This window comes from Papio anubis, chromosome 16 (assembly GCF_008728515.1).
Source record: "Papio anubis isolate 15944 chromosome 16, Panubis1.0, whole genome shotgun sequence".
NCBI classification, from domain to species: domain Eukaryota; kingdom Metazoa; phylum Chordata; class Mammalia; order Primates; family Cercopithecidae; genus Papio; species Papio anubis.
In genome coordinates this window covers 60,426,908-60,448,986 of record NC_044991.1, presented here as the reverse complement: position 1 = coordinate 60,448,986, position 22,079 = coordinate 60,426,908, and the positions used below count along the sequence as shown (strand labels likewise).

The following is a 22,079-nucleotide window of genomic DNA, read 5'->3' as shown; positions in this document are numbered from 1 at the left end:
GAGTAAAACTCAGTCTCAAAAAAAAAAAAAAAAAAAGGCACAGTGGCCACTTCCCCTCTTGCCCCAGCCATGGCTAACATATAGACAGTGTGATCTTCCAGACACTGTGCATACGTTATCTTACTGGGTCCTCACCATATACCTATATAGTGGGCACAGTTATCTCAGTTTCATAGATAAGAAAACCTGGGCTCAGAAGGGGAGAGTAAATTGCCAAATGTCACACAGCTATGAAATATCTGACCTGGGATTCAAATCAGGTCTGTCTGACTTCAAAGCCCTTGTTCACTTTGGAGACTTTCTGGCCCTGCACTGTCCAACAGAAATATAACACAAGCCACTTATCAAATTTAACAATTTCTAGTAGCCACATTTTAAAAAGTTTTAAAAATAGATGAAAATAATTTTTAATAATATATTTTATTTAACCCAATGTACCCAAAATATTATCACTTCAACTCATAAGCGTTTACTAGTGAGATGTTTTATAATCCTTTTTTGCGCTAAGTCTTGGAAACCCAGTGTATGTTTTATACCTCTAGCACATCTCTATTCAGATGTCAAATTTTCATTGGAAATACTTGATTTGTATTCAGATTTTATAGCATTTACGGTAGAGTCACATACCCTTGTTCTAATCATTCTAAAGTCTTCCAATTACTGAGCTGTGCATCACAGTTTAAATTAAATGAAGTTCGGCGGGGCGCGGTGGCGCACACTTGTAATCCCAGTACTTTGGGAGGCTGAGGTGAGAGAATCAGGAGGTGAACTCTCACTACAACCTCCATCTCCTGGGTTCAAGCGATTCTCCTGCCTCAGCCTTCCAAGTAGCTGGGATTACAGGCATGTGCCACCATGCCTTGCTAATTTTTTTTGTTTTGAGACAGAGTCCCACGTTGTCACCCAGGCTGGAGTGCAGTGGCCCAATCTCGGCTCATTGCAACCTCTGACTCCTAGGTTCAAGCAATTATCTTGCCTCAGCCTCCTGAGCAGCTGGGATTACAGGCGCTTGCCACCATGCCTGGCTAATTTTTTTGTATTTTTAGTAGAGACAGGGTTTCACCATGTTGGCCAGGCTGGTCTCCTGACCTCCAGTGATCTTCCCACCTTGGCCTCCCAAAGTGCTGGGATTACAGACATGAGCCACTGTGCCTGGTCACTATATGTATATTTTTATATCTAGAATGAGATTTATTATAAGGAATTGGTTCAAGTGATTATAGAGGCCAAGAAGTCCTACAATTTGTCATCTGCAAGCTGCACACCGAGGAAAGGTGGTGGTGTAAATTCCAGTTTGAATCTAAAAGACTGAGAATCAGGAGTGCCAATGGTGTTTAAGTCCTAGTCCAAGGGCAGGAGAAGACCAATGTCTCAGCTTAAGCAGACAGGCAGAGAGATAGTTCAACCTTGCTCTGCCTTCCTGTCCTATTTGGGTCCCCGAGGGGTTAGATGATGTCCATCCAGATTGTGGAGTGCAGTCTACCAAAGCTAATCTCTTCCTCAAGAAACACACCCAGAAATAACATTTAACCAGATACCTGGGCAACCTGTGGCCCAGTCAAGTTGACACAAATAATTAACCAGCACAGTGTTCTGTATTATTTCCCAGTGTTCTCCAGCAGGATTAAGGCCTAGATGCCTGCAAGAAAGTTGCTTGATAAGAATGCTGCCGGGCGGGGTGGCTCACGCCTGTAATCCCAGCACTTTGGGAGGCCGAGACGGGTGGATCACGAGGTCAGGAGATCAAGACCATCCTGGCTAACACAGTGAAACCCCGTCTCTACTAAAAACACTAAAAATTAGCCCAGTGTGGCTGCGGGCGCCTGTAGTCCCAGCTACTCGGGAGGCTGAGGCAGGAGAATGGCGTGAACCCGGGAGGCGGAGCTTGCAGTGAGCCGAGATTGCGCCACCGCACTCCAGCCTGGGCAACAGAGCGAGACTCCGTCTCAAAAAAAAAAAAAAAAAAAAAAAAAGAATGTTTATTGGCTGCCTCCCCTTCCCTGTTTCACTCCCCTACTACCCTACCAGTGTTTCCTGAGATTACTTTGCAAATCAACTACCTGCACTCAAGTACCTGTCTTAGGAGCCAGGCACAGTAGCTCACGCCTGTAATCCCAGCACTTAGGGAGGCCAAGGTGGGTGGATCACCTGAGGTGAAGAGTTCGAGACCAGCCTGGCCAACATGGTGAAACCCCATCTCTACTAAAAATACAAAAATTAGCTGGGCGTGATGGCGTGTGCCTGTAATCCCAGCTACTTGGGAGGCTGAGGCAGGAGAATCGCTTGAACCCGGGAGGTGGAGGTTGCAGTGAGTTGAGATTGGGCCACTGCACTCCAGCCTGGGTAACAGAGTGAGAGTCAGTCTAAAAAAAAAAATACTTGTCTTAGGGTCTGCTTCTGGGGAACCCAAACTAAGACAGAAAGCAGTCATTTATTCATTCAACAAATATTCATTAAGCCCTTCTATGAGTCAGACCCTGCGTAGATCATGGGGATAAAGCCTTGAACAAGACACGATGTGTCCCTCCTCTCAGGGAGCTGATAGTCCAAGGAATAGGCAGTGATAAGAAAACAAGTAATGTCAACATTTTGAATAGTGACAAATACGGTGAAGAAAATAATACGAGAAGTGATGAAGTAGTTTATATGAAGTGGTCAGAGAGGGTCTCTCTGAAGAGCTGACATTTATGCTGAGACCTAAAGGATGAGAAGGGGCCAGCCATGAAACAATTTTGGAGAAGAGCATTCCAGAAAGATCATAGTAAGAAGAGAGGCTCTGTGGGCATGGTGTCACGTGCCTGTAATCCCAGCTACTTGGGAGGCTGAGGCAGGATAATTGCTTGAACCCGGGAGGCGGAGGTTGTAGTGAGCCAAGATCATGCCATTGCACTCCAGCCTGGGTGACAGAGCAAGATTCTGTCTCAAAAAAAAAAAAAAAAAAAAAAAAAGAGAGAGAGAGGGTCTGAAATAAACATTTGCTTGGGATATTTAAGGAGCAAAATAAAATTATGTAGTTGAACTATGTCAACTAGAGAGAACACAGTAGGAGAAGTAAGTGGTAAGAAGTACATGGGTTGGAGAAGTAAAAGTAAGCAGGGGGCCAAACATGGTGGCTCATGCCTATAATCCCAGCACTTTGGGAGGCTGAGGTGGGAGGATCACTTGAGGCCAGGAGTTTGAGACCAGCCTGGCCAACATGGCAAAATCCCATCTCTAGTAAAAACACAAAAATCAGCTGGGCATGGTGGTGCTTGCCTGTAATGCTAGCACTTTAGGAGGTCGAGGTCGGCGGATGACTTGAGGCTAGGAGTTTGAGACCAAGCTGGCCAACATGGTGAAACCCTGCTCTACTAAAAATACAAATATTAGTTTGGTGTGGTGGTGCACGCCTGTAATCCCAGCTACTCAGGAGGCTGAGGCAGGAGAGTCGCTTGAGCCTGGGAGGCAGAGGTTGCACTGAGCCGAGATTGCGCCACTGCACTCCAGCCTGGGTGACAGAGTGAGTGAGACACCATCTCAAAAACAAACAAACAAACAAAACAAAACAAGTAAGCGGGGCCACATCATGCAGGCCCCTAGGACACAGTAGGAAATCTGGATTTTATTGCAAGGGCAACCGAAAGCTCTTAAGCTTTTTGTTTTGTTTTGTTTTGTTTTGTTTTGAGACGGAGTCTTGCTCTGTCGCCCAGGCTGGAGTGCAGAGGCTCGATCTCCGCTCACTGCAATCTCTACTTCCCGGGTTCAAGCAATTGTCCTGCCTCAGCCTCCCGAGCAGCTGGGACTACAGGCATGTGGCACCATGCCCAGCTAATTTTTTTTTTTTGTATTTTTAGTAGAGATGAGGTTTTACCATATTGGTCAGGCTGGTCTTGAACTCCTGACCTCGTGATCCAACCACCTCAGTTGCCCAAAGTGCTGGGATTACAGGCATGAGCCATTGTGCCTGGCCGTTTTTGTGTTTTTCTTTTTCCAGACATGGTCCCATTCTGGTACCCAGGTTGGAGTGCAGTGTTGAGATCATGGTTCACTGAAGCCTCAACTTCCCTGGCTCAAGTAATCTTCCTGCCTCAGCCTTCTGAGTAGCTGGGACCACAGGCACCCGCCACCACGCCAGGCTAATTTTTGTGTTTTCTGTAGATATGGTGTTTCATCATGTTGTTCAGGCTAGTCTAGAACTCCTGGGCTCAAGCAATCTGCCCATCTTGGCCTCCCAAAGTGCTGGGATTACAGGCATGAGCCACCATGCCCAGCCTGCCACGGAGAGTTTTCAGGAGAGGAGTGATGTAATTTGATTTAATAAAACAGACAAATTCCCTTAGGCTGTGTGTGGGAAACTGTTCTCAGGAGACAAGGTGACCGTTAGCAGGCTACTGTGATTGTTTCTTTTTTCTTTTTTTTTTTTTTTGAGACGGAGTCTTGCTCTGTCGCCCAGGCTGGAGTGCAGTGGCCGGATCTCGGCTCACTGCAAGCTCCGCCTCCCGGGTTCACGCCATTCTCCTGCCTCAGCCTCCAGAGTAGCTGGGACTACAGGCGCCCGCCACCTCGCCCGGCTAGTTTTTTGTACTTTTTAGTAGAGACAGGGTTTCACCGTGTTAGCCAGGATGGTCTCGATCTCCTGACCTCGTGATCCGCCCGTCTCGGCCTCCCAAAGTGCTGGGATTACAGGCTTGAGCCACCGCGCCCGGCCCTACTGTGATTGTTTCTGATGAGACAGTGGTGGCCTGGGTAGTTGTAGCTACCGAGTAGACAGATTTGACATTTTGTAGTTAAAGTTGACAGGGCTTGCTGACAGGTAGAACGTGGGGATCCAGGGAGGTGAAGAAAATGACCATTCAGTTCCTCCTAGTGCACCTGGAAGGATGGTTGGGCCATTTACTGAGATGGGCCAGAATGGCAGGTACAGGTTTTTGGTGAAGGTGCGTGTGTGGAAATGAAGAGTTCATGATAGAGATGGTCATCAGACACCCAAGAAGTGTCAAGTAGGCAGCTGAGCTATGGCTCTGGAACTGCAGGGAGGGTCCAGCTGGAGATGTGAATCAGGAAGTCATTAACCTACAGGGCAGCACCCTCCAATAGAAATAGAGCATGAACCTCTTAGGTGACTTAAAATTTCCCAGTAAGGACCTGGTACAGTGGCTCACACCTACAATCCCAGCACTTTGGGAGGCCAAGGTGGGAGGATGGCTTGCGCCTAGGTAGGAGTTTGAGACCTGCCTGGGCAACACGGGTAGACCTGCCTCTCCAAAAAAAAAAAAAAAAAAAAAAATTAGCTGGGCGTGGTGGCGCCTGCCTGCAGTCCCAGCCACTTGGGAGGCTGAGGTGGGAGGACTGCTTTAGCATGGGAGGCGGCAGCTGCAGTGAGCCATGACCACACCAATTTTTTACCCCCTGCTAGCCACATTGAAAAAGTAAAAAGAAACAACAGGTGAACTTAATTCAAATATTTCTGTCACCATAGCTACAAATAAAAAAAAAATTCAAAGAATGTACCCAATATGTCCCAACAATTATTGCAGCACACAATCAATATAAACATATATGAACTATTTGACACCATTTGACATTTCTTCTTCCACATCCGATGTATCTGACATTTAGCGCACATTTCATTTGCACTCACCCACGCTGAGGCGCTCAATTGCCTCTTAAGCCCGTGATTAGTGGCTGCCCTAAAGTTCAGCGCCGCCACGGAGCTTTGGGTCCACCCGGACTGTAAAAACGAAGCACTTCCGTTAGAATGACCCGGCCTGAAGTACCGGCGGAACGGAAGTCGCTTGTGTATCAGCCCAGCGGCGGACCGGTGAGTGGACCCGATTTGCCGGCAGAACTAACGCTGCGGGACCCCGGGCGCTGTTGCTGCTGCGCGAGGTAGGGCTGCGCACCTGCTTTTGAGTGGCGCCTGGGGCAGGAGGGGCCGCGGATCCCGGGAAGCGCGCGGTGTTCAAGAGGGAGGATGGCACGGTGGTTACGGCGTGGGGCCTGGCGTCAGGCTGTCGGGGTTCGTACCCTAACCCCGGCGCCTAACCCCGTGTGACTTTGGACAGGTCACCTCCACTTCTTCCAAGGCTTCGCTTCGCCACCCGTGAAGTGGGGTTGACAGTACAGCCTGCCTCACAGGGTTGCTGTGAGGGTTATAGGTAATAATTCGCGGAAAATGCTTTGCACCATGCCTAACGCATTGTAACCAGCCAATAAAGTGTTCGGGATGTTGTTGTACACTATTGTTCTAGCCTCATTGCCGACTGTCAGAATTAATTTCGAGCCTGCAGAGAGGCTTCTACACTGTGTTATGCAAAGCATTTTGCTTGTATTACTGCATTTGATCCCACAGTAGGCTTATGGAGATAGGTGCTATTATCCCCATCTAGAGGCTCCCAGAGTTTAAGACAGGTGCCTAAGGTTTAGCTGGCTTAGCAGCAGTGGGGTCAGATTCAGACTCTAGGGTCCATACTGTTTTTAAAAATTTTTTTTTGTTTTTGTTTTTTGAGACGGAGTCTTGCTCTGTCGCCCAGGCAGTGCAGTGACGCGATCTCGGCTCACTGTAGCCCCTGCCCCCCGAGTTCCAGCGATTCTCCTGTTCTCCTGCCTCAGCTTCCTGGGTAGCTAGGATTACAGGCGCATGCCACCACACCCGGCTAATTTTTGTATTTTTAGTAGAGTCCATGCTCTTAACCAGGATGCTCTAATACTCTCCATGAAAGGGGGTGTGGGCTGTGAATTGCAGTTAGTGAACACTTACTGTATCTCAAGTTGGGTTTTTAATATCTTATTCTTATAACACTTCTTGGAGGGAGTAAGTGCTGCTTTTATCCTTATTTTACACAAGTGGAATTGGTGACTCAGAGACAGAAATTTGTCTTGCCAAAGGTCACACAGCAATTATGGAGTAGAAATGGGCTATTTTAAAGCTCACACTTTAAGGCTGTTCTTCTGTGACACTTGAAACTGGGTTGGCATTGCTCCTGAGTGCTAGTAGCAGATGTGGCAGGTGATCTCATTGGAAAGGTAATGGGCCACATCTGCTCTTTACACATGTATAGCGGGGTTCCCCTGACCCTAGGTGGCAGAATGGTGCCTGTCCGTGGCCTGTGAGGAACCAGGCCGCACAGAAGGAGGTGAGCAGCAAGCTGGTGTTACTGCCTGAGCTCTGCCTCCTGTCATATCGGCCGTGGCATTAGATTCTCATAGGAACAAACCCTATTGTGAACTGCGTGTATGCAAGGGATCTAGGTTGTGCATTCCATTTACTTTTTTTTTTTTTTTTTTTTTTGGAGACAGGGTTTCTCTCTGTTGTCCAGGCTGGAGTGTGGTGGCACAATCTCGGCTCACTGCAACCTCTGCATCTCCGGCTCAAGTGATCCTCCTACCTCAGCTTCTCCAGTTGCAGGGACTACAGGCACACACCACAATGGCTGGCTAAGTTTTTGTTTTTTAATTTGTTGTAGAGACGGGGTCTTGCCATGTTGCCCAGGCTGGTCTTGAACTCCTGAGCTCAAGCAATCCTGCTGCCTCAGCCTCCCAAAGTACTGGGATTATAAAGATGTGAGCCACCGCACTGGCTCAAGATTACACGCTCCTTATGAGAATCTAAATGCCTGAGGTGGAACAGTTTCAACATACCCCTGCTTCCCTGTCTGTGGAAAAATTATCTCCCATGAAACCGATGCCTGGTACCAAAAAGGTTGGGAACCACTGATGTTTAGCACCTGCCATGAGGCAGCTACCACAATAGGAGATGGTGAAGGTGTAGAAATGAATGATGCTTGTTCCCTGCTTGCAGGAACCTGCCAGTTTACTAGGGCTGGCAGAAGTGTCAGTAATAACAGCAAAGTGTGATGAGTCTTGTGATGGAGAGCTAGAAGAGAGCTTTGGGAACCCAGAGAAGGATCCCACCTAGACTTCGAGGGTGATGGCCAGAGCAGTCTTCCCAGAGGAAGAAAGCTGAAAGTATTACAGGTGTTATACAGCCACTAGAGGGAAGATATGCCAGCCAGAGAACAGCGTGTGTAAAATCCTACAAGCTAGTGAAGATTAATACAAAGAAGTGTGGCATGGCTGGAGTGTGGTAGGCCATAGTCAGGGGGTCCATTAAAAATATATGGTGATCCTAGAATTCTTCCTTAGTCAGAAAAAGAAAAAAAAAAGTAGGCCGGGCGCGGTGGCTCAAGCCTGTAATCCCAGCACTTTGGGAGGCCGAGACGGGCGGATCACGAGGTCAGGAGATCGAGACCATCCTGGCTAACACGGTGAAACCCCATCTCTACTAAAAAATACAAAAACTAGCCGGGTGAGGTGGCGGGCGCCTGTAGTCCCAGCTACTCGGGAGGCTGAGGCCGGAGAATGGCGGGAACCCGGGGGGCGGAGCTTGTAGTGAGCCAAGATCGGGCCACTGCACTCCAGCCTGGGCGGCAGAAAGAGAAACCGTCTCAAAAAAAAAAAAAAAAAAAAAAAAAAAAAAAAAAAAAAAAAGTAAATAGTATGGCTTCATCTCCTGTACCTTAGTTACCTAAGTCTTCCTGGGAGGCAACTATTGTTTCTTATGCACTCTAGAGATACTGTATGTACCTGCAAATAGGTACCTCAATATTCCTACCCGCTTTCCCCACAGATTCATCAGTAGTATAATGTAGGTAGCATGGAGCATTTTACTTCCTTGCCTTTGTCACGTATAGGTTCAGCCTCACTTTTTTTTTTTTTTTTTTTTTTTTGAGCTAGGGTCTCACTCCGTCACCCAGGCAGTGGAGCGATTATGGCTCACTGCAGCATTGACCTCCCGGGCTCAAACAGTCCTTCTACTTCAGCCTCCTTAGTAGCTGGGACTACAGGTGTGCGTCACTGTGCCTGGCTATTTTTTGTTATTTTTATAGAGATGAGGTCTCACTATGTTGCCCAGGCTGGTTTCAAATTCCTGGCTCAAGTGATGTTTCTGTCTCAGCTTCCCAAAATGCTGGGATTACAAGCATGAGCCACTGCACCTGGCCACCAGCCTTGGTTTCTAACAGTTGTATCTTGTTCCATTGTATGGATGTACCAGAACTTACTTAACTAGTCCTTTATTGATGACATTTAGACCTTTCCCTTTCTTTTGCTATTAGAAACACTGTTGCATTGAATATCTTTTTATTTTTTGAGACAATCTCACTCTGTTGTCCAGGCTAGAGTGCAGTGGCGTGATCTTGGCTTACTGCAACCTTCTCTTCCTGGGCTCAAGAGATTCTCATGCCTCAGCCTCCCGGGTAACTCAGAATACAGGTGTGTGCCACCACATCCAGCTAATTTTTGTATTTTTAGTAGAGACGAGGCTTCATTGTGTTGGCCAGGCTGGTCTCGAACTCCTGGCCTCAAGTGATCCACCAGCCTCAGTGTCCCAAAGTGCTGGGATTACAGGCGTAAGCTACCATGCCTAGACTGAATGTCTTTATACATAGGTCATTTTGTATGTGTATAGATTTATCTGCAGGATAAATATGAGTGGAAATGCTCTGTCAGATGGTTTGCACACTTGTAATTTTGATGGAAAGTGGCAAATTGTTCTCTATAAAGGTTGTGTTATTTGCTAAACCAAGTGTGAGAGGGTCTGGGTGGAAAGTTTGAAGGTAGTAGTTTGAAACTCTTGTTTTTTTTTTTTGAGATGGCGTTTCGCTCTGTTGTCCAGACTGTAGTGCGACCTCAGTACATAGCAACTTCTGCTTCCTGGGTTCAAGCGATTCTCCTACCTCAGCCTCTTGAGTAGTTGGGACTATAGGCACGTGCCACCACATCTGGCTAACTTTTGTATTTTTAGTAGAAATGGAGTTTTGCTATGTTGGCCAGGCTGGTCTTGAACTCCTGACCTCAAGTGATCCTCCTGCCTCGGCCTCTCAAAGTCCTGGGATTAGAGGCATGAGCGACTGCGCCCAGCCAAGACTCTTAAAGGGTAGAAGGAGTCACTGATCAGGCATACAGTGCCCTCACATTAGATGCTTTCCTTCTGAAGGAACTCAAAGGAAGATGCCCTCAGACAGTGAGTGGTTTTCACAGTATTAAGAGGCAGTGTAGCAAGATGGGTATTGGCACGGGCTTTGCATCCATGCGGATTTTTACCTGAGTTCTTGTTTGACTGCTTACTGGCTATAGGAGCTTAGGTGAGTTCCTCAACCTATGTCTTTCGGAATAGGAACAATAATAGTGTCTGTTTCCTAGGATTGCTGTAAAGATTTAATGAGTTAATACGCTTAAAACCTTGGGAACTGGTCTTGGCACAAGGTGCTATTTTGTCATTTTGTCAGGGCTTTCCATCTCATCTCTACCACCCCTTGTTTTGAAAACGCTGCCTAGATTTGCATCTCATCTCTGGCACTCCTCTGTGTGGTCTTGGGCAGGTTGCCTCCGTTTTTTCAACTGTAAAACAAAGGTCATATTATTAGGAGTACCTTCATCATGGGCTTTTGTGAGGGGTAAATGGATGTATACACTTGAAGTGCTCAGAGCAGTGTTCTGTCCATAGTGTTCAATAAATGCTGGTGATGTCTGTCATTCTTTTGCAGACCGTGGGCTGTTTAGTGCCATGCACCCTTTACAGTGTGTCCTCCAAGTGCAGAGGTCTCTGGGGTGGGGGCCATTGGCCTCTGTGTCTTGGCTGTCGCTGAGGATGTGCAGGGCACACAGCAGTCTCTCTAGTACCACGTGTCCCAGTCCAGAGAGGCAGGAGGATGGAGCTCCGAAGGATTTCAGCTCCAGGCTGGCCGCTGGACCGACTTTTCAACATTTTTTAAAAAGTGCCTCAGCTCCTCAGGAGAAGCTGTCTTCAGAAGTGGAAGACCCACCTCCCTATCTCACGATGGATGAACTTCTTGGAAGGCAGAGAAAAGGTTGGTTTTACTTCTCTTATCCCTTTGGGCTTCCTGCCTTGCTCCTTTCTGTCATTCCTGGCGTGATTCTTTTATTACAGACCTGGCTTGGAAGGTTAACAGTGTGGGAAGGCTGTGGGAATCATCAGACTCCACCCAATAATATTAATATCAAGAAACTTGGCCGGGCACGGTGGCTCATGCCTGTAATCCCAGCACCTTGGGAGGCCGAGATGGTTGGATTGCTGGAGCTCAGGAGTTCAAGAACAGCCTGGGTAACATGGTGAAACACCGTCTCTACAAAAAATAAAAAATTAGCCAGGTATGATAGCCTGCACCTGTAGTCCTAGCTACTCAGGAGGCTGAGGTGGGAGAATCATTTGAGCAAAAGCTTATTATCATTCAGCTCTTAACTTTTAGTTGGAATTTATTGGAATCTGGAAATAAGACCTGCTGGTGGGGACAGCTGCCAGAATGTGAAATTCATATTCCTACAACTGTGTACAAAATTTGTTTTACTTCATAATATAGCCTTGCTTTCATTTAAGATGAAGTTACTCTAAGAAGAGGCCTCATTTTAATTTTGTGACTTTATGTGCCCTCTGGCCACTGCTGCTACTTCCAGAGGCTGGAAAACCTCTTTATTTTGAGGAGGAGTGTAACATGTGGATTTAAACTTATTTTCCCTTCAGGCTGATAAACACTATCACCTAGTCCTTCCTTTTCTGTTCTTTTCATTTTTTTTTTTTTTTTTTTTGAGACTCACTCTGTCACCCAGGCTGGAGCACAATGGTGCGATCTCAGCTCACTGCAGCCTCTGCCTTCTGCCTCCTGAGAAGTGATTCTCCTGCCTCAGCCTCCTGAGTAGCTGGGATTACAGGTGCACACCACCATACCTGGCTAATTTTTTGTGTTTTGGTGGAGACATTGGTTTCACCATGTTGGCCAGGCTGGTCTCGAACTCCTGACCTCAAGTGATCCGCCTGCCTTGGCCTCCCAAAGTGCTGGGATTACAGGCGTAAGCCACCACGCCTGGCCTAGTCTTTCCTTTTCTAATTGGTTTTAAAACTATATTTCCTTGATTCTCAGGTACATGTTTTCCCCATTTAAAAAAAGATAACAGGCCGGGCGCGGTGGCTCAAGCCTGTAATCCCAGCACTTTGGGAGGCCGAGACGGGTGGATCACGAGGTCAGGAGATCGAGACCATCCTGGCTAACACGGTGAAACCCCGTCTCTACTAAGAAATACAAAAAACTAGCCGGGCGAGGTGGCGGGCGCCTGTAGTCCCAGCTACTCGGGAGGCTGAGGCCGGAGAATGGCGTGAACCCGCGAGGCGGAGCTTGCAGTGAGCTGAGATCCGGCCACTGCACTCCAGCCTGGGCGACAGAGCGAGACTCCGTCTCAAAAAAAATAAAAAAAATAAAAAAAATAAAAAAAGATAACATGCCTTGTAATTGGTGTGGATATATAATGTGGTATTTTTGTTTGTTTGTTTGAGACAGGGTCTCACTCTGTTGCCCAGGCTGAGTGCAGTGGTGTGATCATGGCTCACTGCAGCCTCAGACTCCTGGGCTCAAGCAGTTCTTCCTCAGCTTCCTGAGTAGCTGGGATCACAGGCATGTATCACTTGGCTAATTTTTAAATTATTTGTAGAGACAGGGTCTCCCTATGTCGCCCCGGCTGGTCTCAAACTCCTGGGCTCAAGTAATCCTCCTGTCTCAGCCTCCCAAAGTACTGTGATTGTAGGCATGAACCACTGAGCCCAGCCTAATATGGTATTTCTTTTGTTCTGAAGGTCTGTCATTAATTTGGGGGTACATCTGGCAATTTATGTTATCTTAGGATTGAGGCAATAGGGGACTCAGTGGATAACCAGATGCCTCAGATATTTCTAGATCATTTGGGAGGGAGACCTTCTGAGACATGAGGCCCCTTCTTGTCTGTCTACCATGGATTTCCCCCAACCTCTCACTGCAGTCTACCTTGAGACCTATGGCTGCCAGATGAATGTGAATGACACAGAGATAGCCTGGTCCATCTTACAGAAGAGTGGCTACCTGCGGACCAGTAACCTCCAAGAGGTACATGCATTTCCTATTTCCTTTGTTTCCTGGACCTGGGCAAGATTCTGCATTTGTGCCCATTCTTAGGTGCAGTTTCAGGAGCAGGGTGCCCCCTGGTGAGAGAGAGTTCCCTTGGGTGAAGTGTTCACCATGGGACTGAGTTGTACTGAGTTGTTCCAGCTGTTTTTGAAACTTTTATGGTGATGTGCGCCTTCAGGCAAGGAGCTAAGTTAAGAATTGGCTGTGGGGAGGGAAGTTGGAGAGTTACTGTTTAATGAGTACAGAGTTTTAGTTGCAGATGATGAAAAGTTATGGAAAATGCATAGTTATGAAATTGCAAATGTTCTTAATGCCACAGGACTGTACACTTAAAAATGGTTAAAATGTCCAGGTGTGGGTTACCATGCCTGTGATCCCAGCACTTTGGGAGGCCAAGGCAGGATTGCTTGAAGACAGGAGTTTGAGGCTGCAGTGAGCTATGGTTATGCTATTGCTCTTCAGCCTGGGCAAGTGAGTGAGACTCCCTTCTCTATTTAAAAAAAAAAAAAAAAAAAGGAAAAAAATAGTTAAAGAAAAATAATAGCGTGGGTGCAGTGGCTCATGCCTGTAATCCTAGCACTTTGGGAGGCCAAGGCGGGTGGATCACTTGAGGTCAGGAGTTTGAGACCAGCCTGGCCAACATGGTAAAACCCCATCTGTACTAAAAATACAAAAATTAGCTGGGCGTGGTAGTGGGTGCCTGTAATCGGAGGCTGAGGCAGGAGAATTGCTTGAACTGCTTGGGAGGCAGGGGTTGCAGTGAGCCGAGATTGCCCCACGGCACTCCAGCCTGGGAAACAGAGTGAGACTCTGTCTCAAAAAAAAAAAGAAAAAAAAAAAATAATAAAGAGCTGTGGGGCAGGAACTGTACAAGGCTAATATCCAAGATTCCGAGATTGTAATTTTCCTTGTTTTCCTTTCTCTCCATTCAGGCAGATGTGATTCTCCTTGTCACGTGCTCTATCAGGTGCGAATTTGTTCTTTTCCTAGGAGTGAATGTATCTTATGTAATAATGCCACAGCTAATAGTGCCTGGCCTGGCTGTCTATGGAGATGAGCCAGTGGCCCCATGGCAGTAGGACTTGCAGTTTTCCCACAGTGGAGATAGTCTTTATACGACTGGCTGACATCGGCTGAGCATATACCGTGGTGTCAGGTTCTGAGTGAGTGACATAATGCATGAACAAATTTAATGATCACAACAACGCTGTGTGTTTGGTGCTATTATAGATAAGGAAACCAAGAATGTGCTGAGCCACTCAGCTCTTCCTGAGCTTTGTTTTGTAACTAATGGCATGTATTTATAGTATAGCTGCCTGGGGTAGGATACAGTCATAGGCTCAGGGAGAGTTTTGAATAGAGGTGGGTGACATCCATCAGAGGTGAACATACCTTCTTTCTCACTTTGGTTCTGTGTTCAAGACATGCTAGTGTTAATGTTTCCATATCCGGCTATACCCTCAATTAATTCATCTGACATTTTTCTTCTGTAGACCTCTGCTGCTTGACACTGAGCTATGTGCTTTGGGTGATTCAGAAATGAACCCTTTTTCCTTGGCCTGGCTTTGAGGAGCTTAGTCTGATATGGGAACTAAGATAGATGAACAAATAGCTCCAACATCTGGCAGAAAATGCTAGTTCAAAAAAATCAAACAATGAGGCTGGGTGCAGTGTGTCACACCTATAATCCCAGCACTCTTAGAGGCCGAGGTGGGAAGGATCACTTGAGTCCAGGAGTTCAAGGCTGCAGGGAGCTATTCAAGACCAGCCTGGGCAACAAAGTAAGACCCTGTATCTACAAAGAAAAATAAAAGATAAATTGCTGGCCAGGCACGGTGGATCACACCTGTAATCCCAGCACTTTGGGAGGCCAGGGTGGGCAAATCATGAGGTCAGGACTTTGAGACCAGTCTGGCCAACATAGTGAAATCCCGTCTTTACTAAAAATACAAAAATTAGCCAGGCCTGGTTATGCATGCCTGTCATCCCAGCTATTCAGGAGACTGAGGCAGGATGATTGCTTGAACCAGGGAGTTGGAGGTTGCAGTGAGCCGAGATTACGCCATTGCACTCCAGCCTGGTGACAAAGTGAGACTCCATCTCAAAAAAAAAAAAAAAAAGAGAGATTGCTAAGTACAGGGAAAAATCTAGTTAAAGTAGAAAGGCATTAGGATCTGGAATCATAAAAAAAAAAGTTGAAGGGCAGTTAAAGGAAGGACAAACTCTCCAACAGAGGAGAATTGAGGAAGGCCTTACGAAGTAGATTGTTTTTGAGTTTGGCTTAAAGGCTTGTTAGGATTTGAAGATGTGTAGGAAGGGTGTCATTCTAGGAAAGGTAAATCATAGCAAGTGTTGCTTCTTCAGTTGGCCCCTACCTACCTTCCCCAAGTCTACATGGTAGATACGCATTTAAGGCAGGGCTGTCCAATCTTTTGGCTTCCCTGGGCCACATTGGAAGAAGAAGAAGAATTGTCTTGGGCCACACATAAGATACACTAACACTAATAATAGCTGATGAGCTAAAAAAAAAAAATCGCAAATAAAAAGAAATCTCATAATGTTTTACAAAAGTTTATGAATTTGTGTTGGGCTGCATTCAAAGCCATCCTGGCTGCATGCGGCCCGTGGGCTGTAGGTTGGAAAAGCTTAATTTAAAGGGTTGAAGGTGGTTTTTATTTTCTTCCCACTGTCCTACTCTCTTAGATTCCTCTGTGGTTTATTTTTGGTTCAGTTTTGCCTCCTTTGATCTCTGTAGGGAGAAGGCTGAGCAGACCATCTGGAACCGTTTACATCAGCTTAAAGCCTTGAAGACAAGGCGGCCCCGCTCCCGGGTTCCTCTGAGGATTGGGATTCTAGGTATCTGGTAATTTACGCATTTTGTCAGTTTTGACACTTGGATTCTATGTGGCTTTATTTGCTAGTGTTTCCTTTAGAGGCTGGGTTCCCAGTGTCTGAAGAAATCTTATATACCCCATGCAATTCTTGTACTTACTGCCAGAGGCTACAGGATTAAATGAGATAAAGTTCATGAAAGGGCTTTCCATAGTTCCTTAAAGTAATAGGTGCTCAGAAAGTGGTATATCCTGCCTAGAGTCTAATGCGGCTCATGGTATCACAGAGTTATGGATAGAATTGGAGTCTGAAGGGACAGCATGAATTTCCTTTTTTTTCCTTTGAGGTGGAGTTTTGCTCTTGTTGCCCAGGCTGGAGTGCAATGGTGAGATCTTGGCTCACTGCCACTTCTGCCTCCTGGGTTCAAGCGATTCTCCTGCCTCAGCTTCCTGAGTAGCTGGGATTACAGGCATGTGCCACCACACCCGGGTAATTTTGTGTTTTTAGTAGAGACGGAGTTTCTCTATGTTGTTCAGGCTGGTCTTGAACTCACCACTTCAGGTGATTCACCTGCCTCGGCCTCCCAAATTGCGGGAATTACAGGCATGAGCCACCACGCCGGGCCGGTGGTTTAATTTTTTTTCTGGGCATTATAATTGAATTGCTCTGGAACCCTTTTCTGTGATTTTCTTATATAGGAAGATGCAGGCTCCAGTGGTATGGGAGTGTTGGTTAAATTTGAAGGATGGTACTCAATTTTTAGAGAAGTTTTCTGTGCCCTGGTCTCTAATCCCAGCTAGAGATAAAGTGGAATAAGAAGCCATTAAACACCCGGTGAATTTGGGGAAAGGTGCTTGTTTTCTTTTTCTCTTCCAGGTTGCATGGCTGAGAGGTTGAAGGAGGAGATCCTCAACAGGGAGAAAATGGTGGATGTTTTGGCTGGTCCTGATGCCTACCGGGACCTTCCCCGGCTGCTGGCTATTGCTGAGTCAGGCCAGCAAGCTGCCAACGTGCTGCTCTCTCTGGACGAGACCTATGCTGATGTCATGCCAGTCCAGACAAGCCCCAGTGCCACGTCTGCCTTTGTGTGAGTCACTGCCTAAGAGATGGGGAATAAGCCTCTTCTTTCTTTCACACTTTTTTGTTTTTTTTTTTTTGAGACACAGTCTCACTCTTGTCACCCAGGCTGTAGTGCAGTGGCATGATCAGGGCTCACTGCAGCCTTGACCTCCTGGGCTCTTGCTTTAGTCCCCTGAGTAGCTGGGACTACAGGTGTGTATCACCACACCCGGCTAATTTTTTTTGAATTTTTGCAGAGATAGGGTCTCACTATATTGCCCAGGCTGGTCTCAAACTCCTGAGCGCTGGTGATCCTCCCACCTCAGCCTTCCAAAATCCTGGGATTATAAGGATGAACCACCGTGTCTGGCCATGGCATTAAATTTTCTTTTCCTTTTTTTTTTTTTTTTTTTTGAGACCGAGTCTCACTCTGTTGCCCAAGCTGGAGTGCAGTGGTGCAATCTTGGCTCACTGCAACCTCTGCCTCCCGGGTTCAAGCGATTCTCCTGTCTCGCCCTCCTGAGTTGCTGGGACTACAGGCGTGTGCCACCACACCTGGCTGATTTTTTTTGTATTTTTAGTAGAGATGGGGTTTCACCGTGTTAGCCAGGATGGTCTCGATCTCCTGACTTCATGATCTGCCCGCCTCACCCTCCCAAAGTGCTGGGATTACAGGCGTAAGCCACCATGCCTGGCAAGGCATTAAATTTTCTATAACAGAGGTTGCCAAATAGCTTACCACCTCTTTTTGTAAATAAGGTTTTATTGGAATACAAGCATGCCCATTTATTTACATATTGTCTCTGGCTGCTTTTGCCACTAAAGCAAGGTTAAATAGTTGGGACAGAGACTATAGCCTGCTAAGTCTCAAATATTTACTATCTTTTTTTTTTTTTTTCAGAAAAGTTTGTCAACCTCTATTTATTTTAATGGCTGTGTAATATTCTCTTGTTGGAATGCTTAGTAAAAATAATAGCTAACATTTATTACGTAATTCTTCAGTGAACGTCTTTGATACATATCCGTAATTATTTCCTTCAGATAGATTGAGGCTTTCACGTGCAGGATGTGAATTAAAGAGAGTGATTTAGCTTAGATATCTAGCAGTTGGATCAGGAATGCGTGAGAAATGCAGAATTCTGTGTTTTAAATCCAGAGTCTTCTTGCCCTATACGCACACATATACAAACATTTTATAACATTTATTTTTTTCTGGTCTGGATGTAAAAAGTCCAGATAATATACTCATAAAAACAATAGGTACAAATGTATTTAGGCTGTCTGGAAAAAAGAATTTAAAAACAGTAGAGGGGCCGGGCGCGGTGGCTCACACCTGTAAATCCCAGCACTTTGGGAGGCCGAGGCGGGTGGATCACCAGGTCAAGAGATTGAGACCATCCTGGCCAACATGGAGAAACCCCATCTCTACTAAAAATATAAAAGTTAGCCAGGCATGGTGGCTGGCGCCTGTAGTCCCAGCTACTCGGGAGGCTGAGGCAGGAGAATCACTTGAACCCAGGAGGTGGAGGTTGCAGTGAGCTGAGATTGAGCCACTGCACTCCAGCCTGGTGACAGAGTGAGACTCTGACTCAAACAAAACAAAACAAAACAAAAAAACAGTAGAAAGTCCAGGTGTGGTAAGTGTGTACTCGAGCCCCTCACCACTGTGCTTCCTCAAGGCTGGCCACTGTCCCACTGGTTATAGTTTGGTTTGTATTCTGTGATTAGATACCAATTTTTAAAGATAAAAAAGGTCTATTTTAGTGCTTAGATATCAGATTGGTCCAGTGTGAGCACTGTGGCAAGAGGATTCAGAGCCAAAGAATAATGCCATTAGAGCTGAGACCTGCTCCTTGGGTCACACCAGCACACCCTGCTACTGTTACTAAGTTCTGGTACTTTCTTCTCCAGGTCGATCATGCGAGGCTGTGACAACATGTGTAGCTACTGCATTGTTCCTTTCACCCGGGGAAGGGAGAGGAGTCGGCCTGTTGCCTCTATTCTAGAGGAAGTGAAGAAGCTTTCTGAGCAGGTGAAGAGTTCTCCAGGCTTTCTTGCTGTGAGCATGTTTGGGGGAGGATGAGGATAACCTTTGTAGTTTTGGAGCCTGTGCTGTCTCTGAGTTATTAAAGTTTAGGACCATGCTTGGCCAGAAAGAACTACTTGGGTGTACATCATTGGTTTATTGCCCATAAATTACAGAGCTCCACTGTGGAGGCAGCACAGTGGATGGAGAGGGCATGGGTTTACAGTCAGGTGATGGAGTGTGAATTCTGGCTTGGTTTCTAGGCATGTCAATTTAACTGTTGTTGTAATGCATTTACCTCATCTATGAAAAGAGAATAAAAGAATACCTTGCTTGCAGGGTTATTAGAAGAATTGGAGGAAAAGTTTTTAATTACCTGGCACATAGCTAAGTTTTCGAGGAATTAGGTATTTGTCTCTTCCAGGAAAAACTCCCAGATTTATTGTTCATTTTATCACTGATCCAGCTCACTAGTTGAGGAACAGAATAAATGAGGGGACTAAGGCGGATCAGAAGCCACAGAGGAGATCTGTTCCTTTTCCTCCCACTGGGAGCTGGTCCTCAGCTTCTGAGGAGGTCTTTTCCTTAGCCCCAGGCCTGAATCTGCTATCCCTGCAGAAGAGGACAATAGGTGGGAATATGGTGGCTTTTCCTTCCAGTGGTGTCTCCCTGCTTCCTAACTTGTTTGGTGCAGGAATCATGGGAGGGGGCCAGGGTAGCCTCTGCTCCAGTTCTTTTTTTATTTTTTATTTTTGAGACGGGCTGTCACTCTGTCACCCAAGCTGGAGTACAGTGGTATGGTCAGAGCTCACTGCAGCATCAACTGCCTGGACTCAAGCGATTCTCCCACCTCAGCTTCCCAAGTAGCTGTGACCACAGGTAGGTGCCACCATGCCCAGCCAATTTTTATTTATTTATTTTTTTTATTTTTATTTTTTTTTTGAGACAGAGTCTCGCTTTGTCGCCCAGGCTGGAGTGCAGTGGCGCGATCTCGGCTCACTGCAAGCTTCGCCTCCCGGGTTCCCGCCATTCTCCTTCCTCAGCCTCCCGAGTAGCTGGGACTACAGGCGCCTGCCACCTCACCCGGCTAGTTTTTTGTATTTTTTTAGTAGAGGTGGGGTTTCACCGTGTTAGCCAGGATGGTCTCGATCTCCTGACCTAGTGATCCACCTGTCTCGGCCTCTCAAAGTGCTGGGATTACAGGCTTGAGCCACCGCGCCCGGCCGCCAATTTTTAAATATTTGTAGAGATTAAGTCTCACTATGTTGCTCAGGCTGATCTAGAACTCCTGGGATCAAGCAATCATCCTGTCTTGGCCTCCCAAAGTGCTGGGATTACAGTCATGAGCCACTATGCCTGGCCTCCCTGCTTCACTTCTAAGTCACCAGTTGGCTTTCATCCTCACATTCTGGCAGTGCTGTCTTCTCTTGCCCCACTCCCAGATAATCAGTTCCCTGATTTGGCCCCTAGCTGCTCCCCTACTCTGTGAGGCATTCTCCATACCTCACCTCTCAAAGTGCTTCCTGGTCTAAAGTTGTCTCCTTCCTCTCCCCTTCCAGCTCTCCCTCGGTACCAAAACTCACTCCTTCAAGATAGAGACATTCTGTTGAAATAGATTGAGATGGTGACAAAACTAACCAGCCTTCCTAGGCCATTTGCCTGTAAAAGAAGGAACTTAATAACATTGAAGTGAGTGTTAGTGAATTCAAGGCCACAGACTTGTGGAAAATTAAGATTTTACTTGTATTTTAGAGTATCTGTTAGTCATTTAATAATTTTGCTTGTATAGTAACTTTTAAGATTTTTTTCTTTCATTTAGATTTTTAGACTACAGTTGCAAAGAGTATAGAATATTGTGCCTTTAGCAGAATGTCCATTTATTCATTCAAACAATGATTATCCATTAGAAGTCTTCTAAGTAAGCAGCTTTTATAAAAAGTCTTCTAAATCTTTTTATATGAAAAATACTTAAATATACAGAAAAGAGAGAATAGTACAATGACCCCTCTGCCCCAGCTAACAATCACCTAATTTTAACAATTGTTGCATTTTGCCATATTTGTTTCATTTACTTTTATTTTTCATTTTTTTTTGAGATGGAGTCTCACTCTGTTGCCCAGGCTGGAGTGCAGTGGTGTGATCTCAGCTCACTGCAACCTCCATCTCCTGGGTTCAAGTGATTCTCCTGCCTTATCCTCCTGAGTAACTGGGATTATAGGTGCCTGGCACCACACCTGGCTAATTTTTGTGTTTGTTTTTTTTGTTTGAGACAGAGTTTCACTCTTATTACTAACCAGGCTTGAGTGCAATGGTGTGATCTCGGCTTACCACAACCTCCACCTCCCAGGTTCAAATGATTCTCCTGCCTCAGCCTCCCAAGTGGCTGGGATTACAGGCATGCACCACCACGCCTGGCTAATTTTGTATTTTTTTACTAGAGATGGGATTTCTCCATGTTGGTCAGGCTGGTCTCGAACTCCTGACCTCAGGTGATCCGCCCGCCTTGGCCTTCCAAAGTGTTGGGATTACAGGCATGAACCACTGCACCCGGCCTAATTTTTGTATTTTTAATAGAGACGGGGTTTAACCATATTGGTCAGGCTGGTCTCAAACTCCTGAGCTCAAGTGATCCACCCACCTCGGACTCCCAAAGTGCTGGGATTACAGGTGTGAGCCCACCACACCTGGCCTCATTTATTTTTTTCTTATTGAAAACGTATTTCAGAGTAGAGCATGTCATTTCACCCTTAAATATGCATCTCTAAAAAATAAGGATATTTTCTGTTTTAAAAAGATATTTTTATTATTTATTTATTTATTTATTTTTGAGATGGATTTCACTTTTTTTGCGCAGGCTGGAGTGCAATGATGCAATCTTGGCTCACTGCAACTTCCGTCTCCGGGGTTCAAGTGATTCTCCTGCCTCAACCTCCCAAGTAGCTGGGATTACAGGTGTGTACCGCTACACCTGGCTAATTTTGTATTTTTAGTAGAGATGGGGTTTCACCAGGTTGGCCAGGCTGGTCTCAAACTCCTGACCTCAGGTGATTCGCTCGCCTCAGCCTCCCAAAGGGCTGGGATTACAGGCGTGAGCCACTGCGCCTGTCCTATTTATTTATTTATTTTGAGAGACAGCGTCTTGTTCTGTTGCCCAGGCTGGAGTGCAGTGTTACAATCTTGGCTCACTGCAACCTTTGCCTCCGGCACTCAAGTGATGCTCCTGCCTCAAC

At 46.2% G+C, this 22,079-nt stretch overlaps 1 protein-coding gene across 1 annotated transcript in view; it reads left to right on the top strand.

Moving 5' to 3' along the window:
- Positions 1 to 5,409: 5,409 nt before the first annotated feature.
- Positions 5,410 to 22,079, top strand: part of CDK5RAP1 (CDK5 regulatory subunit associated protein 1) — a 42,043-nt gene continuing 25,373 nt past the window's right edge. The window contains 8 exon segments of the mRNA XM_021921126.2: positions 5,410 to 5,868; positions 10,527 to 10,748; positions 10,751 to 10,850; positions 12,808 to 12,911; positions 13,865 to 13,899; positions 15,688 to 15,788; positions 16,641 to 16,851; positions 18,735 to 18,855. Of these exon segments, the coding sequence (XP_021776818.2) occupies positions 10,692 to 10,748; positions 10,751 to 10,850; positions 12,808 to 12,911; positions 13,865 to 13,899; positions 15,688 to 15,788; positions 16,641 to 16,851; positions 18,735 to 18,855 (729 nt within the window). The 5' untranslated portion in view covers positions 5,410 to 5,868; positions 10,527 to 10,691.